Source organism: Pelodiscus sinensis, chromosome 5, assembly GCF_052426305.1.
Source record: "Pelodiscus sinensis isolate ZL-2025 chromosome 5, ASM5242630v1, whole genome shotgun sequence".
Taxonomy (NCBI): Eukaryota; Metazoa; Chordata; order Testudines; family Trionychidae; genus Pelodiscus; species Pelodiscus sinensis.
In genome coordinates, this window is record NC_143056.1 from 56,003,055 (window position 1) to 56,028,159 (window position 25,105).

The 25,105-nt window shown below is 40.1% G+C and overlaps 1 protein-coding gene across 3 annotated transcripts in view; it reads right to left on the reverse strand.

The window, feature by feature from the left end:
• DPH6 (diphthamine biosynthesis 6) overlaps nt 1–25,105 on the reverse strand; it is a 349,028-nt gene that overhangs the window by 323,525 nt on the left and 398 nt on the right. For 2 of the 3 annotated variants that reach the window (XM_075927014.2, XM_075927013.2), the window contains exons 2-4: nt 20,023–20,117; nt 15,936–16,076; nt 13,485–13,675 (exon numbers count right to left, since the gene is read on the reverse strand). In XM_075927014.2, coding sequence (XP_075783129.1) covers nt 13,485–13,675; nt 15,936–16,076; nt 20,023–20,117 — 427 coding nt within the window. The remainder of the gene's footprint in view (nt 1–13,484; nt 13,676–15,935; nt 16,077–20,022; nt 20,118–25,105) is intronic. The other variant, XM_075927012.2, reaches the window with a different exon arrangement.

Below are 25,105 nucleotides of genomic sequence, written 5' to 3' on the forward strand. Positions count from 1 at the left end.
TTTTGTAATAACAGCTACAAATCAATCATTTCTCTACTAAAAGTGTTAACACTAGGAAAATATCTATCAAATGAAATCCTAACCTTTCAAGAAGAAATTAATTTAAATGTACTCATCAATATCTGTTTAGCAACAGTAAGTGTCCAGTTCAACATAATGGAGTCAAGTTACTGCTACAGTGAAACAGAAATACACATTACATGAGTTGGAGGGGGAGAGGGAAGAGGGGAATATTAAATGGAAAACTTACATAAATAATTCTAAATTTAGGTAAAATTCATTTTATTAAGAGAAGAAGTCTAGAAGAGGGAAATGCTTAGGAAGACAAAATGTAATAAAATATGCTATTGTTCAATTACATTAAAGCTTTCCAATCTTCAATTACATTTTATTAGAATTCATCCCAATTACATTTCATTAAATGCTAATACATTTTAAAATATACGTTAATGTTGATTAATGAGGCATTGTAAACAATATAAAACAAGCAATTATATCAGTAAAGACTAGTACTATTTTTAATAATATTTTTCATTTTTGGCCTTAACGTTGAGGTTGCCAACTAGAAAACCAAACCCCCTAAATAGTGAAACATCCTTTAGGCTATTTGACAATAGTATGAAAAAGCTCTTGAAACTTTTCAGGAACATTAGCTTCATCTTCATCTGTAAGTTGAAAAGAAAGGACCAAAACAAAGTGCTAAAAAAGCAAATTTAAGCAACTATGAAAACTAAGCAAAAAATGCTAAAATAGACAAGAGGAGGCTCAAGCAAACAGACGGGACAGTCACACTGAGAGACATCAAACAGAGCATGAATAACCAAGAAGCTACTGGACATTCACCTGCATCACACTCACAGAAATACTTAGAACATATTGATACCTGTTGAAAGAAATGCATTTATAAACATCCAAACAGAAAGGTACCATCATGAGAATAGACGACCATCCTACCTGAAAGAGACAAGGAGAGTGAGAAATACAAACTTTTATTGAACCCAGCTTCCATTGGTGAAAGAAAAAAGCTTTTGAACCACACAGAGCTGTTCTTTAGCTCTGGTAAACACAGTGCAATGTATCCACACCTTTTCTCATGCATGGCTACAATTATACTGCATACATGTTATGCAAATCAAAATAAAGATAGGCAGCAATCCAGAGAGAAAGGAAAGGAGGCTGAAGTCAATGAGAGTCTTTTCACTGACTTCAGTAGGCTTTGGAAGAAGCCCACAGGTCAAAGATCTGAAAGTATTATACAATTTTTGACTTTTTAAAACTCTTAAGTCCTAAAATTGTATGATTACTAAAGAGGATCCATATACTTCCGCTTCAGTAAAATTCACAATCTTATTTTCTGCTATTTAAAGGGTTAAAACAGAAAAAAAAGTTAAATAAAGCTTCACTAAATTAAATTAACAGCTACAACATACACTCATCTATTGCTTCCTTAAATTATAAAATTATTATTTTTGTTTAGGTTCCTCCTGAGGCAACATGTTTTGTAGGTGTACCACACGCATGCAAATAAACTAAGAGCTTTTGTTAGGTACTAACAATACCTCATTTTTTATTTATACACACACACGCACACTGAATACATAATCCTATAAAAACTGGAATAATACAAATGAATTTAATAATTTAAGGAACGTGTAATTTCTAACAAAAAAGTAAATGTATTTTTAATTCAGAGAAATTACACTCCATTCTTATTTTGACAGGCCTGCAATTGGATCCAAATGCTGCTGTTATTGAGATTTGCTGAATCTATGCATGACACTTTGAAAGCAATTCTAATGAAATCCAAGAAAAAAGTTTTGATAACTTTTACAAAATTGATTTGAACACTAATGAATTTTTCCATTTAACTACAACATTGAGTGCCAAAATGTTAGTACTGTAGATAACTTTCTAAACATTCAATGTATTTAACAAGATACTTGAGGTTACCTTCCCCCCTGTGTAACACAGTGTATTAAAGCCAATTTTAGCTAACTAATTTATTCAAAGCTTGACTGTGAGCAATAGCTGCTAGAAGAAATACTGCACTGTTGATTCATATACAAGAATTTCACTTAACTACGCTGGATAATAGCAGTGCTCCTAAAGGGGTATAAAAGCAATGTGATTAGCAGTCATTACTGTTAATTAGCATTCACTTTACATTCATAGAGATGAACCTCTTCTGTGACGAATAAATTGAAAAGTTTATTTCTGAAGGTTTGCCAAACCTGGCCTAGGTAAGTACTGGAATAAACAATCAACTACCAGTAGCAGAATTTAAAACAAAACAAAACCCAAGAAACGGATCAGCATCCAATTAGTGAGACCCAATTTTTAAACAGGAAAAGGTTTGAAGGGAATGAGTAAAACTGGAAACTCATACTTCACATTCTGCAATCTCACTGATAAAAGGAGGAAATGTGTGTTTATCAAACTTGCTGTAAGTGCACAGTTCATTTGGCGTCCTGTAAACAATGCCTGCCTGCCCATTTCCAAATGCATGTGAGAATCTTGCAAACCCACAACATCATATTCAGAGGCAAGGTCACACTAGTGATGCCCTGGAAATGGGAAATTAGGAAAACCTGGCAATCAGAGGTTTAAGACTGACCAGAAAAAGCCCTGAGGCTTGCTTACCATCTTTCACCACTAGCCTGGCTGTCTCTGCTTATTCAGTATTAACACAACAGAACTGTGAGTGAATGAAAACAATTCCACACACCTAACAGGGAGAAATATACCAACTTTCTTGTTTACATAAAGTCCAACATTTCTCACGGTAAGAAGCCACCTCTGAAACACTGCTTACGATCTCTGAAAGGAAAACAGATTCCTGAACATTTCAGACAAGAAGTGGGGAATAGCAGGCATCCTGCTGATTAGAAACTTCCTCATTTCCCCCTCATTTTAAAATTCAAGCTAGAATCCAGCCCTCAACTTGTAAATAGAAGGCGGCATAAAAGAACAGAAGAAAACAATTATTTTTAGACTGTTTAGTGTATAGTCAACTACATAATAATTTCTTCCTTCCATCAATCCACTAAGTCACTCATTGTTAATGACTACAATGGTATCCTATCTTCACCAGAAAAGACAAGAGGCTCCACACAAGAATCAGCAAAAACAAATTGTTGGGCATGTCGGACACTGCAGAACAAGATCTAGTTGTTCTAAATCTATAGCGAGGCTACTATCCAACACATGAAAACTAGATGCAGTACTCTGTGCTGAAAAATTCACACTCTAAAGAGAAGTTCAATTATTTACTTGTCTCTCAGCCTAAGTCATTGATAAAGCACTTAGGGCTTTCTGTGCACGATCTATAGGCAAAAATTTTGGAACTGTATTAACTTCTGGCTGTAATGCTTAAGTACCAAAAGGCCCCAAAAATAACTAACATTATTGTGTTTCTCACTGATGCGCTCTTAACAATGCTTAATTTTTAAATATTCATTTATGAATTTCATTTCCTCTATAAAATTTTTAATTTTAGTTGATGCATTATATAAAGATTATCTGTCAAAAATCAGTACTATACTCATCCCTCTTGATTTGTAGTTATTTTAAAGTCTAAACATATCAGAGGTTATGTCTTTTGAAAACTTCTCCATAAAGACTGCCTACCACGAGCTGCATTTGAATATTCTGCAACTTTTTGCATGTAATATCAGGAAGGTTTAAAGAAACTAACACATAGATTCAAGATGTATTTAGCAGCAAATAAAAAAACAGAAAATAAATTATTTTAGACTTGAAACAAATGGACTATGATGGTCAGACCATGGAACTGTGCCAGCGATTTAATGACCACCTGTTTGAGTCTTCAGAATTTATTCATCAGTAATAGAATACTACCTACCCAACAAAGTGATTAGATAAAAAGGACATTGAGATTTTCAGGTTACACATTTTAAAAGTAATATTACAAAATTATAACAATGGATTAATTCATCCCTTTATAAAATGTATTGTTTCTTTAACTGAAGTCTTTTTCACAATTTAAATGGCTATTCTCCTATTCACTAAATGAAGACAGAAATACTCTTTCCTTCAGTGCCCACATATAACTCTCATTAATTAGATCAAGGTGTGCATCATGAAGAGATCACTGCATACTGTAAGTACTACTGTAGATGAAAGAAAAGGACATGATGAAATTAGCACACAAACCTGATGCTTTGAAAAAAAATCAGTGTTTTAAAACAAAAGAAGCAGACAAGTTCTTGTTTTAAGTATTTGCAAATTTAGATTTAACAAATCTGGATGTAGTATTTTCCAGCTACTCTACAGCCTATTGAAGCTACAAAACACTTTTTATAAACTGTAACTAGGTCAAGTAAATTGTAAATAACATTTCAGTTCAATAACTACAGTATTAAATAACATTGCCATAAAACATGCATTCATAGAAAAGTTGCATGGTTGATAAATATTTGACAGCTAAGCTATTTAATAACATTTTGTAATAAGCTAACAGACAATATTTTAATCCAAAAACAGCAAATTCAGCAAAATGTAACTGTTGCAAGGACCATATTGTCATTACACAATACATGCAACATATCTGTATTACCATCTTATTCATAATCTCATACAAATACCATGAAACATGTAATACAGCCAACCACCAATCTAACCCAATTTACTTCTAATCTAAACACAGACTATAGGTATATATTTTAGACTTTGATATGCATTCATTTTTTTCACAATACCTGAAATACAATACCTGAAATAATTATTTATTGGCCACTAATTCTCCCAGTTAGAACATTTGTATAATAATGTTAAAAATCTATGCATGTCATTAAAATATTGATAGTTTCCAATTTAAATTAAATGAATCAACAATAATCAAAGCAGAAATCATCTAACTGCATGCAAAGGATACACTATTATACCACCTCCCACTTACCCCACACCTTTCTAGAAGGGCTTCTCCCAGGCTTAGCTACTAGTCCAATTAACTAACTAGATAACTTGTCCAATTAAATATGCATGAAAGCAACAATATAGTTTTAGCCTTCCCTGTGCTCAGGCTTAGCATAGGAGCAACTGAAAACTTATCTTTTCTTCTTTATAGGTTCCTCCCTCAAAGTTCAACTGCACAGCAGCACTACTCTGGTATCTAATATTAAAAGGCATCATACAAATAAAGCAGACTCACCTAATAAACTCCAGTTTGTTAGGATTTGAAATAGCACAGTCAATGTTCCAGAATTTATCTACTATATTTGGTTCTTCAAGTTTCTTGTTGGCATAAATGAAACCAGGACCTAGTCTAAAAGTCACTGGGAAATTTTACAATCCTTATTCATATGAGAAGTTTTTACTGATGCAAATTACGAGGCAGTGGGACTATTAATAAGAGTCACAGAGTTTAAGCACCTAAATCCAGCTTATTATTTCTAGATAGTGTCATCACTTTCATAACACTGTTTACATCTAAGATATTAAGGTAAAACCTGGGGAAAGAAACACCTAAAACCTGCTGTGGGGACTGATGAATCTGGCTCTTTCTAATCACTACACATGAAGTGATGATAACAAAGCAGTCTTGTCAGAATTCCTTTAGCATCTTGGACTAAAGGTGTCACAATGGCTTACTAACTTCTGTGTAAAGGTCATTAATAAGACGCTACAAAGCAAAGATTATTGCCATTCTTAAGTATGGCAAGGATCCCTACAACATGCCCAATTACCACCCAATATCCTTACTGTCAAAGTGTTTCAGCAAAGTGTTCAAACTACTCTGGATTTGGATAGTGTCTTGCAGGTTGAGCAGGCAGGGTTCAGAAAAGGACAAAGCACCTCTGATAAAGGTGGTCAAGGCCAGGACTTGATCGAGAAAAATCCAAAGATGGGAGCCAACTTCTTAGAGTTGAATGTCTCTTCTGACATCATTTGGCACAGAGGCTTTTTGTTTAAACTCTTTCAAGTTGCCCCACATTGGGGAGTTTAAATAGAAGAGTTATTTTTCCAAAACATGTAGGTTAGAATACTGTACACATGCAGCTGTAGATCTTACAAGTGTCAGATGAATAGCCTTCCTCAAGGATCAGTTAGTTCTTTCACCAATACTGTTCAATGTGTTAACTGGCAATCTGCTAGCTACAATCTTGCACAAGGTTGCCCAGGCTGACAAAATATGCTGCACCTACCAAGCTCAGTCTCTCTCAGAAACTGACACAGTCTTGAACAACGATATGAGGATCATGGCAAACCATAGTAGTCAAGAGCACTTGCGGCCAAGATCTTCCAAGATGGTTCCTAGCGTATTTCATTTGCAAGTGCAAGCCACAAGATAATGTTATCAATGGCTATCTGCAGCATGATCCAAAACTGGTTTGCATCAATGTGACACTGAATAGGTCATTAATAAACCGTAATCATTTAAAGTGAAGACAGTGGCCAAAATCAGAACAACCTGTTCAGAAAACTGGCTAGTTCAAACTGGGGTGAGAGCACCCAGATGCTAAGAAAATCAGCCCCTGCCCTCTTGCTATTCACCAACAGAGCACTGAGCTCCTGTCTCATCTCACATAAGGTTGACTGATGGAAAGGTTAACAAAGTCATGTGTATAATTATTGTATATGTAACTCTGTTATCATAGCTGCCAACATTTACCAATATATTACCACCCCATTTTCATCATGAGAAGATCTCTGTCATGCTGCTGGCCAAGATCTGTGTGAATAGTAACCAATTTTTCTACACAGATCTCTTCAACCACCCACCAGCTCACCTGTCTTCTAGGTGCTTTTTATTATAGAATCACAGAATACTAGAACTGGAAGGGTCCTTCAGAGGTCACCAAGTCTAGTCTCCTGTACTCATGCAGGACGAAGCACCATTTATATCAACCCTGACAGATGTTTATCTAACCTGCTCTTAAAAAATTCCAATACTGGAGATTCCACAACCTCCCTATGCAATTTATCACAGGCTATGTCTACACTGGCATGATCTTGCACAAGAACTCTTTTGAAGAAGAGTTCTTGTGCAAAACTCTTCCAGAAGAGAGCGTCTATACTGGCATGTGTGTTCGTGCAAGAGATGTGCTTTTGTGCAGGAGCATCAATGCCAGTGTAGATGCTCTCTTGCGTAAGAAAGCTCTGATAGCCATTTTAACCATAGGGCCTTGCGCAAGAAATTCATGTTGCCTGTCTACACTGGCCTCTTGTGCAAGAACAGTTGCACAAGAGGGTTTATTCCTGAGCAGGAGCATCAGAGTTCTTGCGCAAGGAGCACTGATTTCATACATTACAATGTCAGTGTACTTGTGCAAGAACTTGCGGCCAGTGTAGACAGGCAGCAAGTTTTTGTGCAAAAGCGGCTGCTTTTGCGCAAGACTGCGCCAATGTAGAGACAGCCCCAGTGTTTAACCACCCTAACAGTTAGGAAGTTTTCTTCCTAATGCCCAACCTAATTCTCCCTTGCTGCAATTTAAGTTCATTGCTTCTTGTCTTATCAGAGGTTAAGGAGAATAATTTCTCTCCATCTTCCCTGTAACACCCTTTTAGATATTTGAAAGCTATGTCATGTCCCTTTTTCAGTCTTCTCTTTCCCAAACTAAACAAACTCAATACTTTTAGTCTTCCCTCCTACATCATGTTTTCTAGACCTTTAAGCATTTTTTGTTGCGCTTTAGTGGACTTCCTTCAATTTCTCCACATCTTTCCTGAAATGTGGTGCCCAGAACTGTACACAATACTCCAGCTGAAGCCTAATCAGCGCAGAATAGAGAGATTTGTTTCTCATGGCCTGCTTACAATACTCCTGTTAATGCATCCCAGAATCATGTTTGCTTTTTTTGCAACAATGTCACACTGTTGCCTCATATTTAGTTTGAGGTCTACTATGACTCCTAAATCTCCTTTTGCAGTACAATACTCCTTCCTAGACAGTCACTTCCCATTTTATATGTATGAAACTGACTGTTCCTCCCTAAGTAGAGTACTTTGCATTTGTCCTTATTGAACTTAGGGATGTAGTTGATTAACCGATAAGCAAAAGCTTATAGGTTAATGCATTTCTCTTCGCTCCCCTCCCCTGCCAGTAAAATTTTTAGCAGGCTGGCCAGCAGCCTGGCTCAGTCCTGGCTTGCAATGGGTCCAGGATCTATCCCTGCTGCAGCTCTGCATTTAAAGTGTATTAGGAGCCGGGCTGGAAGGCAGCCCAGCTCAGTTCCAGCTCACACTAGGTCCAGAAGCAGAGACCAACCCCCTAGACTGGAGCTGCTGCCATCCCACACTGCTGCCTCTTTATCAGAGCCAGCAGCACAGGGTGACCAGCGGCAGGTCCATGAGGGGAACTGGTTTTTAAACTGGCTTCCCTCGCGGACCATCCAGTAAGGTTACTGATCCATGCTGAGTCTCCATTTTAAAGCAAAATTCCACTCTATTTTCCTCTTACTTCCTCCCAACAAAAATTAATGACATGATATGGTCCAACAGGCATTTAATAAATAAAATAATAAATAAAAAAATAAATAAAATATTTTGTCAACACATTTTTATATTGATCTAGTTCCAATATTTATATTTCAGCTGATGACTAGTAGGAAATTATCCATTATATCTCAAGTCCACTGTCCCTATTTTTCTCATGTATGTTTTTTTTCTTACTGGTCAACTTTAAAGCTCTAACTTTGCAAAGCCCTCTAAACACAGAGAACTCCCACTGAACTCAAAATAACTTTGGTAATATGCAGGAGATGATGGATATGTAATAATCATACTTGAAAATGGATTCCCGTGAATCTCTTTAAAAGAAATTGTAGACAGAATTATAAATATTTGGGTAAACTAAAAAATAATCATGTCAGAAGATTTTTATGATATTGGACAAGTTAATATTTCAAACTCTTATTAAGAACAAGATCTATAACATACATTTTACATAGTGATAGAAATGTAGCCGTGTTAGTCTGGTGTAGCTGAAACAAAATACAGGACTATGTAGCACTTTAAAGACTATCAAGATGGTTTATTAGATGATGAGCTTTCATGGGCCAGACCCACTTCCTCAGATCAAATAGTGGAAGAAAATAGTCACAGCCATATATACCAAAGGATACAATTTTAAAAAAATGAACACATATGAAAAGGACAAATCACATTTCAGAACAGAAGGGGGATGTGGGGGGGGGGGGGGAAGGAAGGTGAATGCCAGTGAGTTAATGATATTAGAGGTGGGGAAGGGGAAATGTCTGTGAGTTAATAGACAGACATCTACCCTTCCCCACCTCTAATATCATTAACTCACTGGCATTCACCTGGCATTCACCTTCCTTTCCCCCCCACCCCCCGCATCCCCCTTCTGTTCTGAAATGTGATTTGTCCTTTTCATATGTGTTCATTTTTTTTAAATTGTATCCTTTGGTATATATGGCTGTGACTATTTTCTTCCACTGTTTGATCTGAGGAAGTGGGTCTGGCCCACGAAAGCTCATCATCTAATAAGCCATCTTGTTATACATTTTACACACACACACACACACACACACACACACACACACACACACACCCCTACCTCAAAAGCACAGAATGAACCTGAAGAACTCTGTAAAGGTTGTTTTAGCAACAAACCTTATCAACTAAGAGCCAACTTCTGGTTTCCTTCACACAGTGTGACTAAGGAGATCTGCTCACGAGATAAGTGGAGAGTAGAATCCTCTATCCAAGCCCAACAGCCTGGTACAGAACACCAACAAAGTAATGTGCATCCAGCTGTAATATCTATATGTCCACTGTACCACAAGACCCACAAACATCCAATGCTCCAAAGCTCAATTGACCTGCCACCATTCCAACCTGTGCTTCACACACTACAGTAGTGGAGGACTATTTAAGTACCTGTCCTCGACTGATGGATGATAGGTGTTTCTGAGAATGGCCATGTATAGGCTCTCCATGGCCTGCTCCCTTCAGTGCTTTTCAGACTTCGAACACATACTATGAAGAGGAGGATGTGACACTACAAGAAAATTCAGATAACTAAGGAGATCTGATACCATTTTAGGCTTTCATCAGTAAAGAACTTAAAAAGCCCATATTTAAGTCCCAATGGCTTAAAGTATTTAAACAGGTGCTTAAATGCTTTGTTGAATCAGGCCATAGGCTCTAATCCTCCAAGAAAATACACATAGCTGGTGGACACATGGATTCAGTAAGCCTCACAGTGACCTGTCTAGTATATTAAAATTAAATTATCCTTTATTGTTCAGAATGTATATATCCCACAGTCAACACACATGCTACTATAAATTGAAGAATATATATATTCCCACAGGTTAATCACAGGACTGGAAGAGTCTGTTTACATCACTCAGGCCATCGCCACTGGTAGGTGTTTTGGCATTTTTATATGTATAAATCCATACAATGTACTTGTATCAATGGCCTAAGTGACCTAAATGGTACCTTCCAGTCCTATATGTAAAATGAAGGGAGCTATATATATTTATCCCCTACTATCACAGTAGACTATTTTAAAATTAATCTAATTTACTTCACACATTTCAGTGTGGAACACATCATCACAATGGTCAATTAGATCATTAAAAATCTCTATTACAACTTTGTCTGAAGTCATTTTTACTCTTGCAGTCTTATGTACTAGCACAAAATTGCTATAGTGAGGTTTCAACAATGCTACAGAACATTTACATTTTTAAAAGTCCCGTTTTCATAAAATTGTTTTTTACATAATTAATACTTTTCAATTCATATTACTTTTTTTTTCAATGTGGTTTATTTTAACGTATCATTAAAAGAGCATTTGAAGTATAAATATACTTTACAAACTGAAAGCTAGACATATTAATGTGGTTTTCAGATAGACACACCCTTTCCTGAATCTTCAAATCCAAAGTGTTACATGAAAAAAAAAGAGTGATGTTATTTTGGCCATGACTTTCAAATTATTCCACCTTAAGACTTTTATTACAAAGTCTGAATTATTAAAAACCTTCTATTTTTTTCTACTTTCAACAGGCAGTAAAGTGAGTTTTCTATGAAAACATATTTTTGTAACACTATCTAAAGAAAATTGGAATCATGTAGAAAAAAGCTATTGGTGGTTAAAGACTTGCACATTAAAGTTACAAAAATGCATAGAGTAATAAATAACTAGTTAAAAGTAAAAATCAAATTATTTCAATGTTACTTCCATTAACATACAAAATGTAAAAAAAAATACAATTCCATCTTTTTCTAAAAACTAGTGAAGATAAGCATAAAAATAGATAGCTCCTCTAGGTTCCTTCTTTCCTATAATTACTCAATTATTAATTAGATCATTAAAAAACTCTATTACAATTTTTACATCAGAATTTCATATATGGATTTGACTATAAGGTATACAATATCTACCATAAAGGCAATATATTTCCGATATTTATGTCTGAAAAATATCCTATTGTGGAATTAATATTTCCACACAAAGAGAGAAGCAGTTATTTAGTCCCAGACAACTTGATAACATCTCTTTCAACTATAGTTATAATTATCATGTATGAACTTCCAAAGCAGAAGTTGTCAAGATTTAACATTAGCATTAATTTATGTCATAACTGTCTGTTACTATAAAGATAGTGGCAAAGCATCCATTTCTCTACAGACAGCATAGATCGAAAGGGAAATTTCTTCTTAATTGCCACTAATCTCCCAATTTTTAATTAACGAAAGCCGTTATCACAAAGCTTCCAATAGATAGCATATATTGGTAATTCCCTTCTCCAATGCTGTCATGGTTCAAAAATCTTTTTAAAAGTGTTACAGCTTATTTCCTCAAATACCTGTCCTGCCTCCTATATATATTCTGTTAAAAAAAATCACTGATCTCTCTGGACTGGTTGTATTGCCCCCAGTGTCCTGTTGTTCCACAAAGATTTAGAAGGAACATCAATAATCTTGTACTCCAGAGTAAAGGATATTATGGGCAAAATCCTGACCTTCTGAAGCCTTTGAGAGTTTTGCACTGATTAAAAAGCTTTGGAAAATGTAACATGTGGTCTCAGAAAGTAGGAGTATAACATGTTGAGTTCAGGTCACTTCCCACTAGATTTCCATCACAGTGACACTGACTGTGACTTTACTGTATCCCAGACATATCACCCATTCCATGAGAAGAAACTTTGGAAGGACAGCAGCAGAAAGAAAGCAACTTCAGAGGAATGAGTAACCAATTCAGAAATTCCCAACTTTATGATACTAAAATTAAATAAAGCTTAAAACAACCGAAGGAGGACATAATGAGTGACAGTTTATGATCTCTATAACCTTCTTTTTACTAACAACTTATTCATAAAATGTTTAATATAAAATAACGAACAAGCAATTTAAGCATGAAGTTTGCAGGTTTATCAATTATAAACCCAATAAAATAAAATTATTGTTGGAAAGGTACCAAATACTTAAATTGGAGATCAGAATGATCTTTCTGGCAACCTAAGGAAGTCTTTTTCTAGAACTGCAAGTAATATTCAAATTATTCATTTCATTTTAGTGACAACTGTCACAATTAATACTGTCTTCTGACCTTTACAAAAATGTTGTTATGTATTCTGGAAGCTACAAATACAATCAGTCGTAAGACATTCAGGACAATGAAGAAAATGAAGACAATGAAGAAACTTCATCTCTATCGTTCCTTCTTTTCTGTCTGTTATACAGAAACCCTTGGAACCAATGGATGCCTTTCTACCGATCTCAATAGGATTTGATTTAAACCCAGGTAATAGAGATCCCATGATATTTTCAATAAACATTAGAATAAATTTCAGGATGTTAATCAATATATCAATTTTTATTGAAAGAATGATTTTGTTGCTAAAATGAATGTGTTATGCTACTGCTAATGGCATTTGAACATAGTAACTGCACTACCAACATAAAAAACATAACTGTAAAGTACCTGAGAATACTTGGAGCATGAAATGCAAAATGAATAATTTCTATCACTTTGGATTTTATTTTATAATACGTAAGTCCATGGAAAAGCAAATGCATCATCTCTTGTACACTAGTAATAAGTAAAATGCACACAAAATCTATGAGAACCAGTGGGAAACAAGCAAAATATTACATCAGTGGCATAAATCTCAGAACTTTACATCACATTCTCTTAATAAATAATTCTCTATACATATATTTTCTGAATTCTTTGGCATGCATTTTTTTGTTATGGATATCTATTTATTGTGTATGATTAAGGCTTTTGGTTTAAAATATGGGATAATCAGTACGGTCTCCCTCAAGTGTAAACAACAGATTAAGCTACTAAACCTCCATTTCACATACATTTATACTGTAAGGAATAACAACAGAAAACAAATATTATATGGGAGTATAAATACATTTTTTTAAAGTTTTTAAAACTTTCTATGAGAAGGGGATCATTTACCGAAAATAATGTTTTATTTAATGCTCTTCTATTATTTGATATTCTGAAAAGTAAAATTCCTCATGCAACATACCTTAACAAGTTTCAAAAGGTGATAAAGATCTTCAACCTCATCTCCTTCACATATGGTATACACTCTTCCAGTGTCCACACTGGTACCCTTTATGGTGTGACGATAGAGGGGCAAGTCCATTGCTTCAGCATACAGGTCTATGGCATGATGTCCAACTGTCTGATACATGTAGCTGTCCAGTTCATCCGTTGCTATCACCACAATTTAATAGAGACAAACATGACACTAAGTACATCATTCAGCATTCGTAGAAAATCATAATTCTGTACTTCAAGCACTAAGGGCACCTAAAATCAATATTCCTTAGTTCACGAACACACACATCTATAAGGGCATCTCTACAAACATGGGAAAACATGAATTTCTCCCCATATATATTTACATATAATAACATGTCTCATACAACTGTCTACCTCACAATGGGGGTGTTCACTTCTCCCCTATTATTTCCTGGGATTCATCCACAAAATTCCCACTATGGATCCAACCCAGAACCAATGGAAGCCAATCGAGGCTTTGTTTTGTTATGCATGAGGAGCACAAGCCCAGAGGCACAGACACAAAGTTTTTACCTGTATTTCAAGCATACTTAGGGCAATATATATAGAACACACTGCAGCACTTATTCTAGTAGTTAGAAATAAGCTGCTAAAACTTCCTGAAACTTAACCATTAATACATTTAGTAGTGACAGTCTGACACTCACAGAACGTTATTTCAGTGTAAAAGGGAAATCTTTGTTGTTGGGACTTTTCAATTTACTTTTCTGTTAAAAAATTGGGGGTAGAACTCACCACACAACTTGCAGCCCCAACCCCCAAACCTTGCTATTCACATATTACATATCTTAGGAGTTACCCAACAACTGTGATCATTACTGATAATTTTTTCAACTGATTAATAAAGAAGAGCACTTAATTATTGCTCAAACCTACAATTCACTGGTAAATTGGATAGAGTTCACTTGATTTTAAGACTACCCCGAATAGTTCTGGAACTTTCCTTAATTTTGGTTCGGATCCTGCAAGCTGTTCAGTGAGGGCAGGCTCTTGAGCCCCCCTGTTCACTGAAACAAGCTGTGAAACAAACTTTGATTGAAGCATAATATGCTAAAACTGATCATTATAAACAAAAGAAGCTGACTTTACTATAAAGTGAAATTATTTTTAAAATCTGCATAGTGACTTCCAATAGTAACAAAGGCACGTATTTGATGAAAATGGTCTAGAGAGTTCTGTTATTTCAGTGGTCTCCAACCTTTTTACACCCAAGATCACTTTTTAAATGTCAGGGCAAACTAAGATCTACCGTCATCCCTTCCCAAGACTCCACCCCTTAACTTGAGGCCCTGCCCTGTCTGTTCCCCTTCTCTCCATAATTTGATGTCCCCAGTCCTTACTCACTCTCACTGGGTTGAGACAGGAAGTGTGGGCTCTAGGGGGAGAATCAGGGATTTAGGTATGGGAAGGAGTGAGAGGTGCAAGCTCTGGGAGGGAATTTGGGAGGTGGAGAAGTGGATGCTGGCTCTGGGAGGGGGCTCCAGGCTGGAGAGTGTTGGGGTCAGGTGCAGAGTTGGGATGCTAAGCAAGCCGCAGGCTTTTGGATGTGTGGGTGCAGGAGTTTGAGTTGGGTGTGTGAGGGGCTCAAGGCAGGGAGTTTAGGAGTATGATGGGCTCAGTACAAAGATTTGCGGTGTGTGGATGATGCAGGAGTGTTGTGGCAGAAGACTGGGGATGTGGGGGTGCAGAAGTTTGGGGATGTGAGAGGCTCAGGACCAGGGGTTCTGGTGTATGATAGGCTCAGGTTTGGAGTCTTGGGGGGTGCAGGTGTGTTATGATATTGTGGCCAGATGGGGCTTCGCCCTAACTGGGGGCATGTTGGCCGGGCTTCCTTTTTAAATAAAATATTATATCAGACGCAAAATGTTTCAGCATTGTCTTATTTATGAGAGAGGCGGGGAACCTGTTTTGAGTCAGGAGTCACTAACCCACAGAAAAGTCAGTTGGGCCACACAAGTGAGATGCTAAAAAACAACCCCTCCAAAAAACCGCACACCTCACTAATGTGGCACCAACTGAGACATCTCACTCCCATGACAATCTAGCCTCAAGGCCAAATTAACTCTTCTGGGGTTCCAGGGTTAGTGGAATTTGTGGGCCCCTCTACAACCTGAGACAGGGCCAAAAATGAGGGATCTAGCGTGCAGGACAGGGCTGCCAGTGAGTAGGATAGGGATGGGGTGCAGAATCTGGGTGGAAATAGGGTACAGGAGCAAGCTGGGGGTAGGTGTCTGACCAGGAGGAAGGAGCAGGGTGCTGGTGGGTATCTGGCCAAGATGCAGGGAGGGGTTACTGGTAGGGATCTAGCCAGGGGCAGGTGCTGGTGGGGGCTGGAGCACGTACTCATAGAGGTCTGGCCAGGGGGAGGGGACAGGGACAGCTCAGCCGGTACCTGGAGTTCCCGCAGCTGAGCGCCAGGTCCGGGGTCTCAGGAAGCATGCAGGCTGCTTCTCTCCTCCCCAAACAGCCAGCATGCTTATTGAAAAGCTGGGTCTGCTGTGCCACCGGGGGCTTCCTTCCCCCTGCTGCCTTCCTGCTTGAGGGGAGGGAGCAGAAAAGGAAGGAGGGTGTAAGAGTCCCAGGACTGCGTGCCAACTCCAACTTCTCAGGAAGCGCACATTCTTCCTACGCTTCCCATGACAGCCAGCTTGCTTCCTGATAAATTGAAGCTGACTTCTCCTCCCCCCGCCCTCCGCCCTGCGCGCAGGAAGCACAGCGAAGGAAGTCCCCGGTGGCACGACAGACCCGGCATTTCAGGAAGCACACCGGCTGTTTAGGGGAGGGGAAGAGCAGCCTGCGCACATCGTGAGATGCCGGACCTGGCTCGCAGCTGCAGGACTCCCCCATTCTCCCCGCCCCACACACACAAACACAGCAGGAAGCCGGCGCTACCTCCATTTTTGTGGGAGGTAGCATCAGCACAGGCCCCTTCTTGGGGGTGGGAGGGAATGAGGGGACAGGCTGGAACGCTTCACAATCGACTGGTTGTGCCCCCGCAATCAACCCGTCGATTGCGATCGACGAGTTGGTGACAATGGTGTTATCTTGTAAAATCAATTTTGGTTAATTTGCTAAGAAAAATATGAGTATTTTTAAATGTATATAAAATTTGATGCCTGAAAAGAACAGTGTCCCTTTCAAGCTGCCATTTAGTTCTGAATATCCAGATACTTTATTACTTGAGGTTCTCCAGGCAATAGGGATAAAAGACAAAAAAAATGAACAGGACAGACCCTACTGCTGCCTGGAGCACCTCAATTAACTTTCCACCACATTTGCTACTACAGGTCGAACCTCCCTTGTCCGGGACCTGAGTGGTCCTGAACAATGGAGTTTGCTGGATAAGGGAAGGTTAAGGCTCCTCACCTGGCTGTAGGCGCTGCGCTCCCTGCTGCTGCCTCCAGCCCTGCATTGTGCCAGCCCTGATGGGAGCTGTGTCCCCACCGCGCCAGCCCTGGACAGGTGCCAGCCCCACTGTCTCTAGCCTTGGGCGGGACTGCACCCTGCACTGCGTCGGTCTGGGTTGTGTGCCCAGCTGCTGACCCCACTGACTCCAGCCATGGCCAGAGCTGAGGTCTCTGCCACCAGCCCCAGCCAGATCTCTGCACCTGGCTGCAGACCATACTGCCTCCAACACTGGCTGGGGCTGAACTCCCCACTGCACGAGTACTGACTGAGGCTGTGTTTCCCACTGCACCAGCCCCACCCATCCAGAGCTGCATTCCTGGTCGCTGACCCTGCTGCCTCCAGCCCCAATCAGAACTGTGCTCTTTGCAATCAGCCCTGCCCAAGGCTATGCTACCCACTGTGCCAGCCCCGTTAGGGATGTGCTCCCCACCACCAGCCCAGACCAGGGTGTATTTAGAATAACAGAATCATAGAATAATAGGACTAGAAGGGACCTCGAGAGGTCATTGAGTTCAGCCCCCCACCCTCAAGACAGGACCAAGCTCCATCTACACCATCCCTGACAGATGTCTATCTAACCTGTTCTTAAATATCTCCAGAGAGGGAGATTCCACCACCTCCCTTGGCAATTTATTCCAATATTTGACCACCCTGACAGTTAGGAATTTTTTCCTAATGTCTAATCTAAACCTCCCCTGCTGCACTTTAAGCCCATTACTCATTGTCCTGTCCTCAGAAACCAAGAGGAACAAATTTTCTCCTTCCTCCTTGTGACACCCTTTTAGATATTTGAAAACCGCTATCATGTCCCCCCTTAATCTTCTTTTTTCCAAACTAAACAAGCCCAGTTCATGAAGCCTGGCTTCATAGGTCATGTTCTCTAAACCTTTAATCATTCTTGTCGCTCTTCTCTGTACCCTTTCCAATTTCTCCACATCTTTCTTGAAATGTGGTGCCCAGAACTGGACACAATACTCCAGCTGAGGCCTAACTAGTGCAGAGTAGAGCGGCAGAATGACTTCACGAGTTTTGCTTACAACACACCTGTTGATACAACCTAGAATCATATTTGCTTTTTTTGCAACAGCATCACACTATTGACTCATATTCAACTTGTGGTCCACTATGACCCCTTAATCCCTTTCCGCCATGCTCCTTCCTAGACAGTCGCTTCCCATCTTGTATGTATGGAACTGATTGTTCCTTCCTAAGTGGAGCACTTTGCATTTCTCTTTATTAAACCTCATCCTGTTTACCTCTGACCATTTTTCTAACTTGCTACGGTCATTTTGAATTATGTCCCTATCCTCCAAGAAGTTGCAACCCCACCCAGTTTGGTATCATCTGCAAACTTAATAAGCGTACTCTCTATTCCAATATCTACGTCATTGATGAAGATATTGAACAGTACGGGTCCCAAAACAGACCCTTGCGGAACTCCACTTGTTATCCCTTTCCAGAAGGATTTAGCACCGTTAACAACAACTCTCTGACTACGGTTATCCAGCCAATTATGCACCCACCTTATCGTAGCCCTATCTAAGTTATATTTGCCTAGTTTATCAATAAGAATATCATGCGAGACCGTATCAAATGCCTTACTAAGGTCTAGGTATATGACATCCACCGCTTCTCCCTTATCCACAAGGCTCGTTATCCTATCAAAGAAAGCTATCAGATTAGTTTGGCACGACTTGTTCTTCACAAACCCATGCTGGCTATTCCCTATCACTTTATTACCTTCCAAGTGTTTGCATATGATTTCCTTAATTACCTGCTCCATTATCTTCCCTGGGACAGATGTTAAACTGACCAGTCTGTAGTTTCCTGGGTTGTTCTTATTCCCCTTTTTATAGATGGGCACAATATTTGCCCTTTTCCAGTCTTCTGGAATCTCCCCTGTCTGCCATGATTTTTCAAAAATCATAGCTAAAGGCTCAGATACCTCCTCTATCAGCTCCTTGAGTATCCTGGGATGCATTTCATCAGGACCTGGTGACTTGCTGACATCTAACTTTCCTAAGTGATTTTTAACTTGTTCTTTGTGTATCCTATCTTCTAAACTTACCCTCTCTCTGCTTGTATTCACTACGTTAGGCACACCTCCAGACTTCTCGGTGAAGACCGAAACAAAGAAGTCATTGAGCATCTCTGCCATTTCCAAGTTTCCTGTTACTGCTTCTCCCTCCTCACTAAGCAGTGGGCCTACCCTGTCCCTGGTCTTCCGCTTGCATTTAATGTAATTATAAAAGGTCTTCTTGTTTCCCTTCATGCCTGTAGCTAGTTTGATCTCTGGTCCAGCAATATATGTGGTCCGATGTTGCCAGACTAGAGAGTCCCGGATTTTAGAGGTTCAACCTGTACGTACACTTTCAGAGAACATTTTATGAGTTGTCCATCCATTCTACATGTTTATATGGATACTCTAGTTTTGCAAGAAACATTTCAATAAGATTAGAGATGGTTTGTCCTGAGTCCCAAGGGAATAAATTAGCCCAACCTAGCCCCCAGTGCTTACTCCTATTGCCCCAACCTACTGAATGTATATTCACCTACTCTACAAAAAAGTCACATGTGAATATCTCCTCCCAGCATGAACACCTCCTCCTCTCCACAGTGTGGAGAGTAAAGGTGGCACTCTTTTACTCATGCTGCTTCATTCCCCTTCCAATGGCACAAAAGTCAATTATTTTTCAAATCTCACCCTAAAACTTTCCTGTTTATTTTAATATTTTAATGACAATTCTAAATGTCACTCATTTTTTACTATCTTCAGTACTGCCATTGCTCCCCTTACTGGAGTACAAAAAAGTATTTGTGGGTCTTCCTCCTTTTAAACTGCATAATTCTTTACCATTTTTCATTTTTTTGTATTGTTTTCTCTCATTTGATGCTTCACATGTGGCTTTAACAATTTCTCTAAATTTTCTCTCCCCTTTTTCATCTTTCCTGTAAAGATACCTAGGATAACTGCCAAATGTGAAAAAATAGCAGGGTTTAATTCAGATACTGCTGTGTCTTGCCTGTTTCCTATTTCAGAAAGTTTCTTACAGGCAATAAAGCATTCTTACCTGTGTTTTCAGGAGGTCTTAAGTTGGCTAGAGCAACAATCTGATGCCCAGCAGCCACACACTGCATCATATTATAACAGCTGTCCTTTCCACCACTGGAATAAAAGACAATGAGATTATCAAACAGTTACACATGATCACTACTATGCATTGTTGTCCTTTTTAACTTTTAGCTGTTTATTTCAAAATCATAATGCACGACCATGAAATGACGTTTTCAGATTAGAAGTACAGTATCAGGGAGAATTATAACAGTAACACATACAGGCAGTCCCCGGGATACATACAAGATAGGGACTGTAGGTTTGTTCTTAAGTTGAATCTGTATGCAAGTCGGAACTGGCGTCCAGATTCAGCCGCTGCTGAAACTGACCGCCAGTTCTGACTTACATACAGATTCAACTTAAGAACCCCAAGTCCCAAGTCAGCTGCTGCTGAAACTGATCAGCAGCTGATTCCAGGAAGCCCGGGGCAGAGCAACTGTGCCTCGGGCTTCCTGTAGTCAGCGCTAGTCAGTTTCAGCAGCGGCTGACTTGGGGACGCCTGGGGCAGAGCAGCTGGGGTGCTGTTGGGTTGCTCAGAAGCGCGGGACCCCGCTGCGGCTGCGGCTTTGCTCCCGGTGCCCCTGGTCTGCTGGAAACGGTCCCCAGCAGACCAGGGGCACCGGGAGCAGCTTTTCTCGCCCCAGAGGTCGAGGTGGCGGACCGCTGCCTGCGAGCTCCAGGGTGAGAAAGCCCCCTTCGTAAGTGAGGATCCGACTTAAGTCGGATCCGCGTAAGTCGGGGACTGCCTGTATTTAAGACTTTGCCATAAAAATATTTAGACAAACAGAAAGTATTTATAAAATATTGAAGAATTCTGTTAGATATAAAATCCAGGCAGTTTATTTGAAATTCCAAATTTGATAGCCGAGACAGAAAAGCGTGTACATACTTAAGCTCTTTTGAAAAGGGGCTCTCTTTTGCTCAGAGGATTACGGACAGAGTGCAGTGTCTTTCCCCGTCAAAGTACTGACTGAAAAGCAGCAGCAACAACCTGGCCTCTGGTTGTGCACCTGCATATAATGATGGACCAAATTTTACAGAAATCAACATAACAGGTCCCTGGTTTTTATTTAGGTGCTGATTTAATATATTTAAAATAAAATAAAGTGCAAAATAAATTTTAAAATTAAAACTCCAACATTCAAAAGGTAAAATAATTCTCTGTCAACATGACAAAGGTTGACTCCCCATTGCCACTGAATGTAATGGCATAACACTTATATTATTACTTAACATTTGTTTAAGACTTCAATAACAAGACAAAAGCTATCTGATGTATAGAGTACTATACTTTAAGGGTGCATCTAGACTGGCAAGATTTTGCGCAAAAGCAATAGCTTTTGCGCAAAAACTTGCCAGCTGTCTACACTGGCCGCTTGAATTTGCGCAAGAGCACTGACGTTCTAATGTAAGAATTCAGTGCTTCTTGCGCAAATACTTTGACACTCTCGCTCAGGGATAAGCCTTCTTGCGCAAGAATACTTGCGCAAGAGGGCCAGTGTAAACAAGCACCTTAATTTTTTGCACAAGAAAGCCCCATGGCTAAAATGGCCATCGGAGATTACTTGCACAAAAGCACGTCTAGATTGGCACGGATGCTTTTGCGCAAAAGCACTTTTTGCGCAAAAGCATCCTTGCCAATCTAGATGCTCTTTTGTGGAAATACTCTTAATGGAAAAACTTTTCCGTTAAAAGTATTTCCGCAAAATCATGCCAGTCTAGACATAGCCTGAATGGTTATCTTCAAATTGATCATCACTGCACCATAACTAGAGAGGAGGGTCTGTCCTGTACCTCTAAGAGCCACAGCACAGAACTCAATGCCCCAAGGTGGGATGGCTATGGTGACCTTAAGACCCCCATGTCCTCCCAAATCCTGGCTTCTGCACAGACCATTTATGTATGTATGTATGTATTTATTTATTTGAAATATTTTTACCTCACTTCTCTATTTAAAATATTCGAGGCAGCTTACAAAACATTTAATTTTTTAAAATGATAGATAGATATGAATAAAATAAAGGGGGGGCATAAAACTTGCTAAAACACCTCAGGAAGAGGGGAACAGTAAGAATGTTAAGGACTAATCGACTACGCCCCTTTGTTGCCTCTATCAAATAGGGGCAGCAAAGTGGGTGGGGAAAGAGGGTACTTCAAAGCAGCAGCGCCACACAAAGCCCGTACCCAGGCTCCGTGCGGTGCTGCCGCTTTAAAATGCCATGGTGGCTTTTTAAAGGGGCAGCGCCACACAGCTGATCCTAGGCTCTGTGCAGGGCTGCCCCCTTCAAACACCGCTACAGTATTTAAAAGAGGCAGCATCACATTGAATCTGGAATCAGCAGGGAACACCCCTTGCTGACTCCGGTCTCCCTCAGGCATTTCCACAGAACCCAGAGTCAGCTAGGGACTCCCTAGCCGATCCCAGGCTCCAGCACAGCATTTCAAAGCGCACAGAGCCTGGGGTCAGCTGGGCAGTCCCCAGCTGATTCCAAGTCCCGGGGAATGCTGCACAGAGCCCAGGATCAGCAGAGGACTCTGAGTCCCCCATTGACCCCAGGCTCCATGAGGGACTCTTATATATTTGAAAGCTGACATGGTGCATGCAGCCCAGGGCCAGCAGGAAGTCGCGCTGACTCCAGGCTCCACACGGGTGCTTCTGCTTTGAAATGCACAAGAACCCCTGGGGGCTCTTGTGCATTTCAAAGAGTAAGCAGCCTCATGGAGCCCAGAGTCAGCGTGACTTCCCACTGGCCCCAGGCTGCACGCAGAGTCCCACATTCCTCCTTTGAAATGTACAAGAGCCAGGTCATTCTTCTTCAGGAAGGGTCGCAGCTGGCGGATCAGTCGAAGTTGCCCAAAAGCACTACTGGCCACCAAGGAAATTTGGTTCTCAAATGTTAAAAAATGGTTCAGGATGACTCCTAAGCTGAATACCTGTACTTTCAGGGGAAGTATGACCCCATCCAGAGCTTTCTTGTTATGGCAGCCTGTCCCCAGTTCCCTCTAGGATCCTAAATGTCTGCAGTAAGCATCAGTGATCCCTCTAAGATTTTCCAACCATGAGTGGAGTGAGTTTTGGCTTGTTCACCACTACTGAGGTCATGCTTTCTGGTTTGGATGTATGCCACCATGGAACCCCTATTTATCCTGGATGCTGGAGCACAAACCCCCCTCCAGCTGCTGCACAGCTCTCCAGAGGAGGTGGGTGGGGGAAGAATTTTGTTGTGCATTGGTAAGGATGTAAAACTCCATTTAATCAGTTAACCGGTTAAATGTTATGTTTAACCAGTTAATCAATTAAATGCGAGCAGGCAGGAGAGCCCACTCCAGCTAGGCGGGGTCTACTCTGGCCAGGTTGGGGTATCCCCCAACTGCAGCACCATCGGCTGCTCCAGCCACACTGAGCCTGCCATGGGCAGGGGCTACTCAAGCCAGGCTGGGGACTCTGCAGGTGGGGCTACTCCAGCCCATCCAGATTGCTAGTTAGCTGTAACCAGTAAACATCACCAAGTAAGGTTGATGCTTAAATCATAGAATCATAGGACTGGAAGGGACCTCGAGAGGTCATCGAGTCCAGCCCCCCGCCCTCAAGGCTTACCACTTAACCATTCACATCACTAGCCTTCAGCTCCTACCCCACCCTTCAATACACCCTTCCTGCAATCAGTCCCAAGTCAAGCATGATCCCTGTGCTGGAGCTGACAAAAGGATCCTAGTAAGGTAGCCTTGCAGTTGTGCTTGAGTTCCCATGCCCTGATCTATACACACACAACACCCTGCTCTACACTGACCATAACTGACTGTACTACTAAATCAAGTGAGAAAGATTCATATAATCAAGATAACATCCTTTCCTTCTATACTTTATCCATCTGTATATAAGGAAAGGTCAGTTACACAAATAAAAAATGGGAAATGACTGCCTAGGAAGGAGTACTACAGAAAGAACAGGTGGACATAGTGGATCATAAGTTAACTATGAGTCAACAATGTAACATTGTTGCAGCAAACTAAACCAAACATCACTTCAGGAGTGTTGCAAGCAAGAAACAAGAAATAATTCTTGCACACTGCTTGCCACACTGAGGCATGTTCCTGGGACGACATTTTTAAAAAAAAAACATGTTTTCTTTCTGTCCATATTGTATCTGTGATACAGATTGGGGAATCTTGGGTTTCCAATCTGGCATGTCTTAAAATGCAATTGTTTCTTATAATTTTTCTTTTCAGCAACAAAAGGACTCATTTAGTATATTGGCTAATTTATTCAGGTTTTTAAATATCATACCATTCCAGTATTAAAATAAGAAATGTTCAAATAAAATAACTAATAATTTCAAAAACTGCGGGGAAAGAACAAAGTAGATTTTAATCAGGAGAATGTATTTTGGTATGATTTTAGGACCAGGGGCCTAAGTTTTTGTTTATGGCTCATGTGCTAATGATCTGAATACATAAATAAGCTTTTTCAAAATGAGTGAGAGCAAATATCTCATTGAACCACACATTTGTAAAACTATTCATAAGAGGGAAATACTTGGAAAGGAAAAAAACCTGAAAAATCAATTGAAAACGAGTGAGACTCCCTCCACACCAGTGAGATTAGGCAGAAAAAACAACTCAGCAGCTCACATTTATACTGCACTTTTCCTCTAAAACGTGTTATGTACAAATTACAGGTTATCTGCAAAATGCAGCTGCCTCTGGGGTGGTGGGCGGCCATTGACAACACCAGGGACATCACAAAAGGCAGGGGAGAGTGATGCTAGAAGGAAGGACTTTTATTCATTTTTTTTAAACGGGGAGGATGTTCAACGTTCACCGAGGGCAGAGGCAGGAAAGCAGTTGTTAAAGGCCTCCTCCTACGCATACAGTTACACCCCTCACCCACTAGGCAGATGCAGCCAACAGAGGCAGAGGGGGCAGCAGAGCACAAACCTGTTTAAAACTCCTTGCTGTGCGTGGGGAGAGCGGAGGGCAGGAAATGCACGAGCAGGAGCATAGGGGGGCAGTGTGAAGGGTGGTGGGAATCCCTAGGG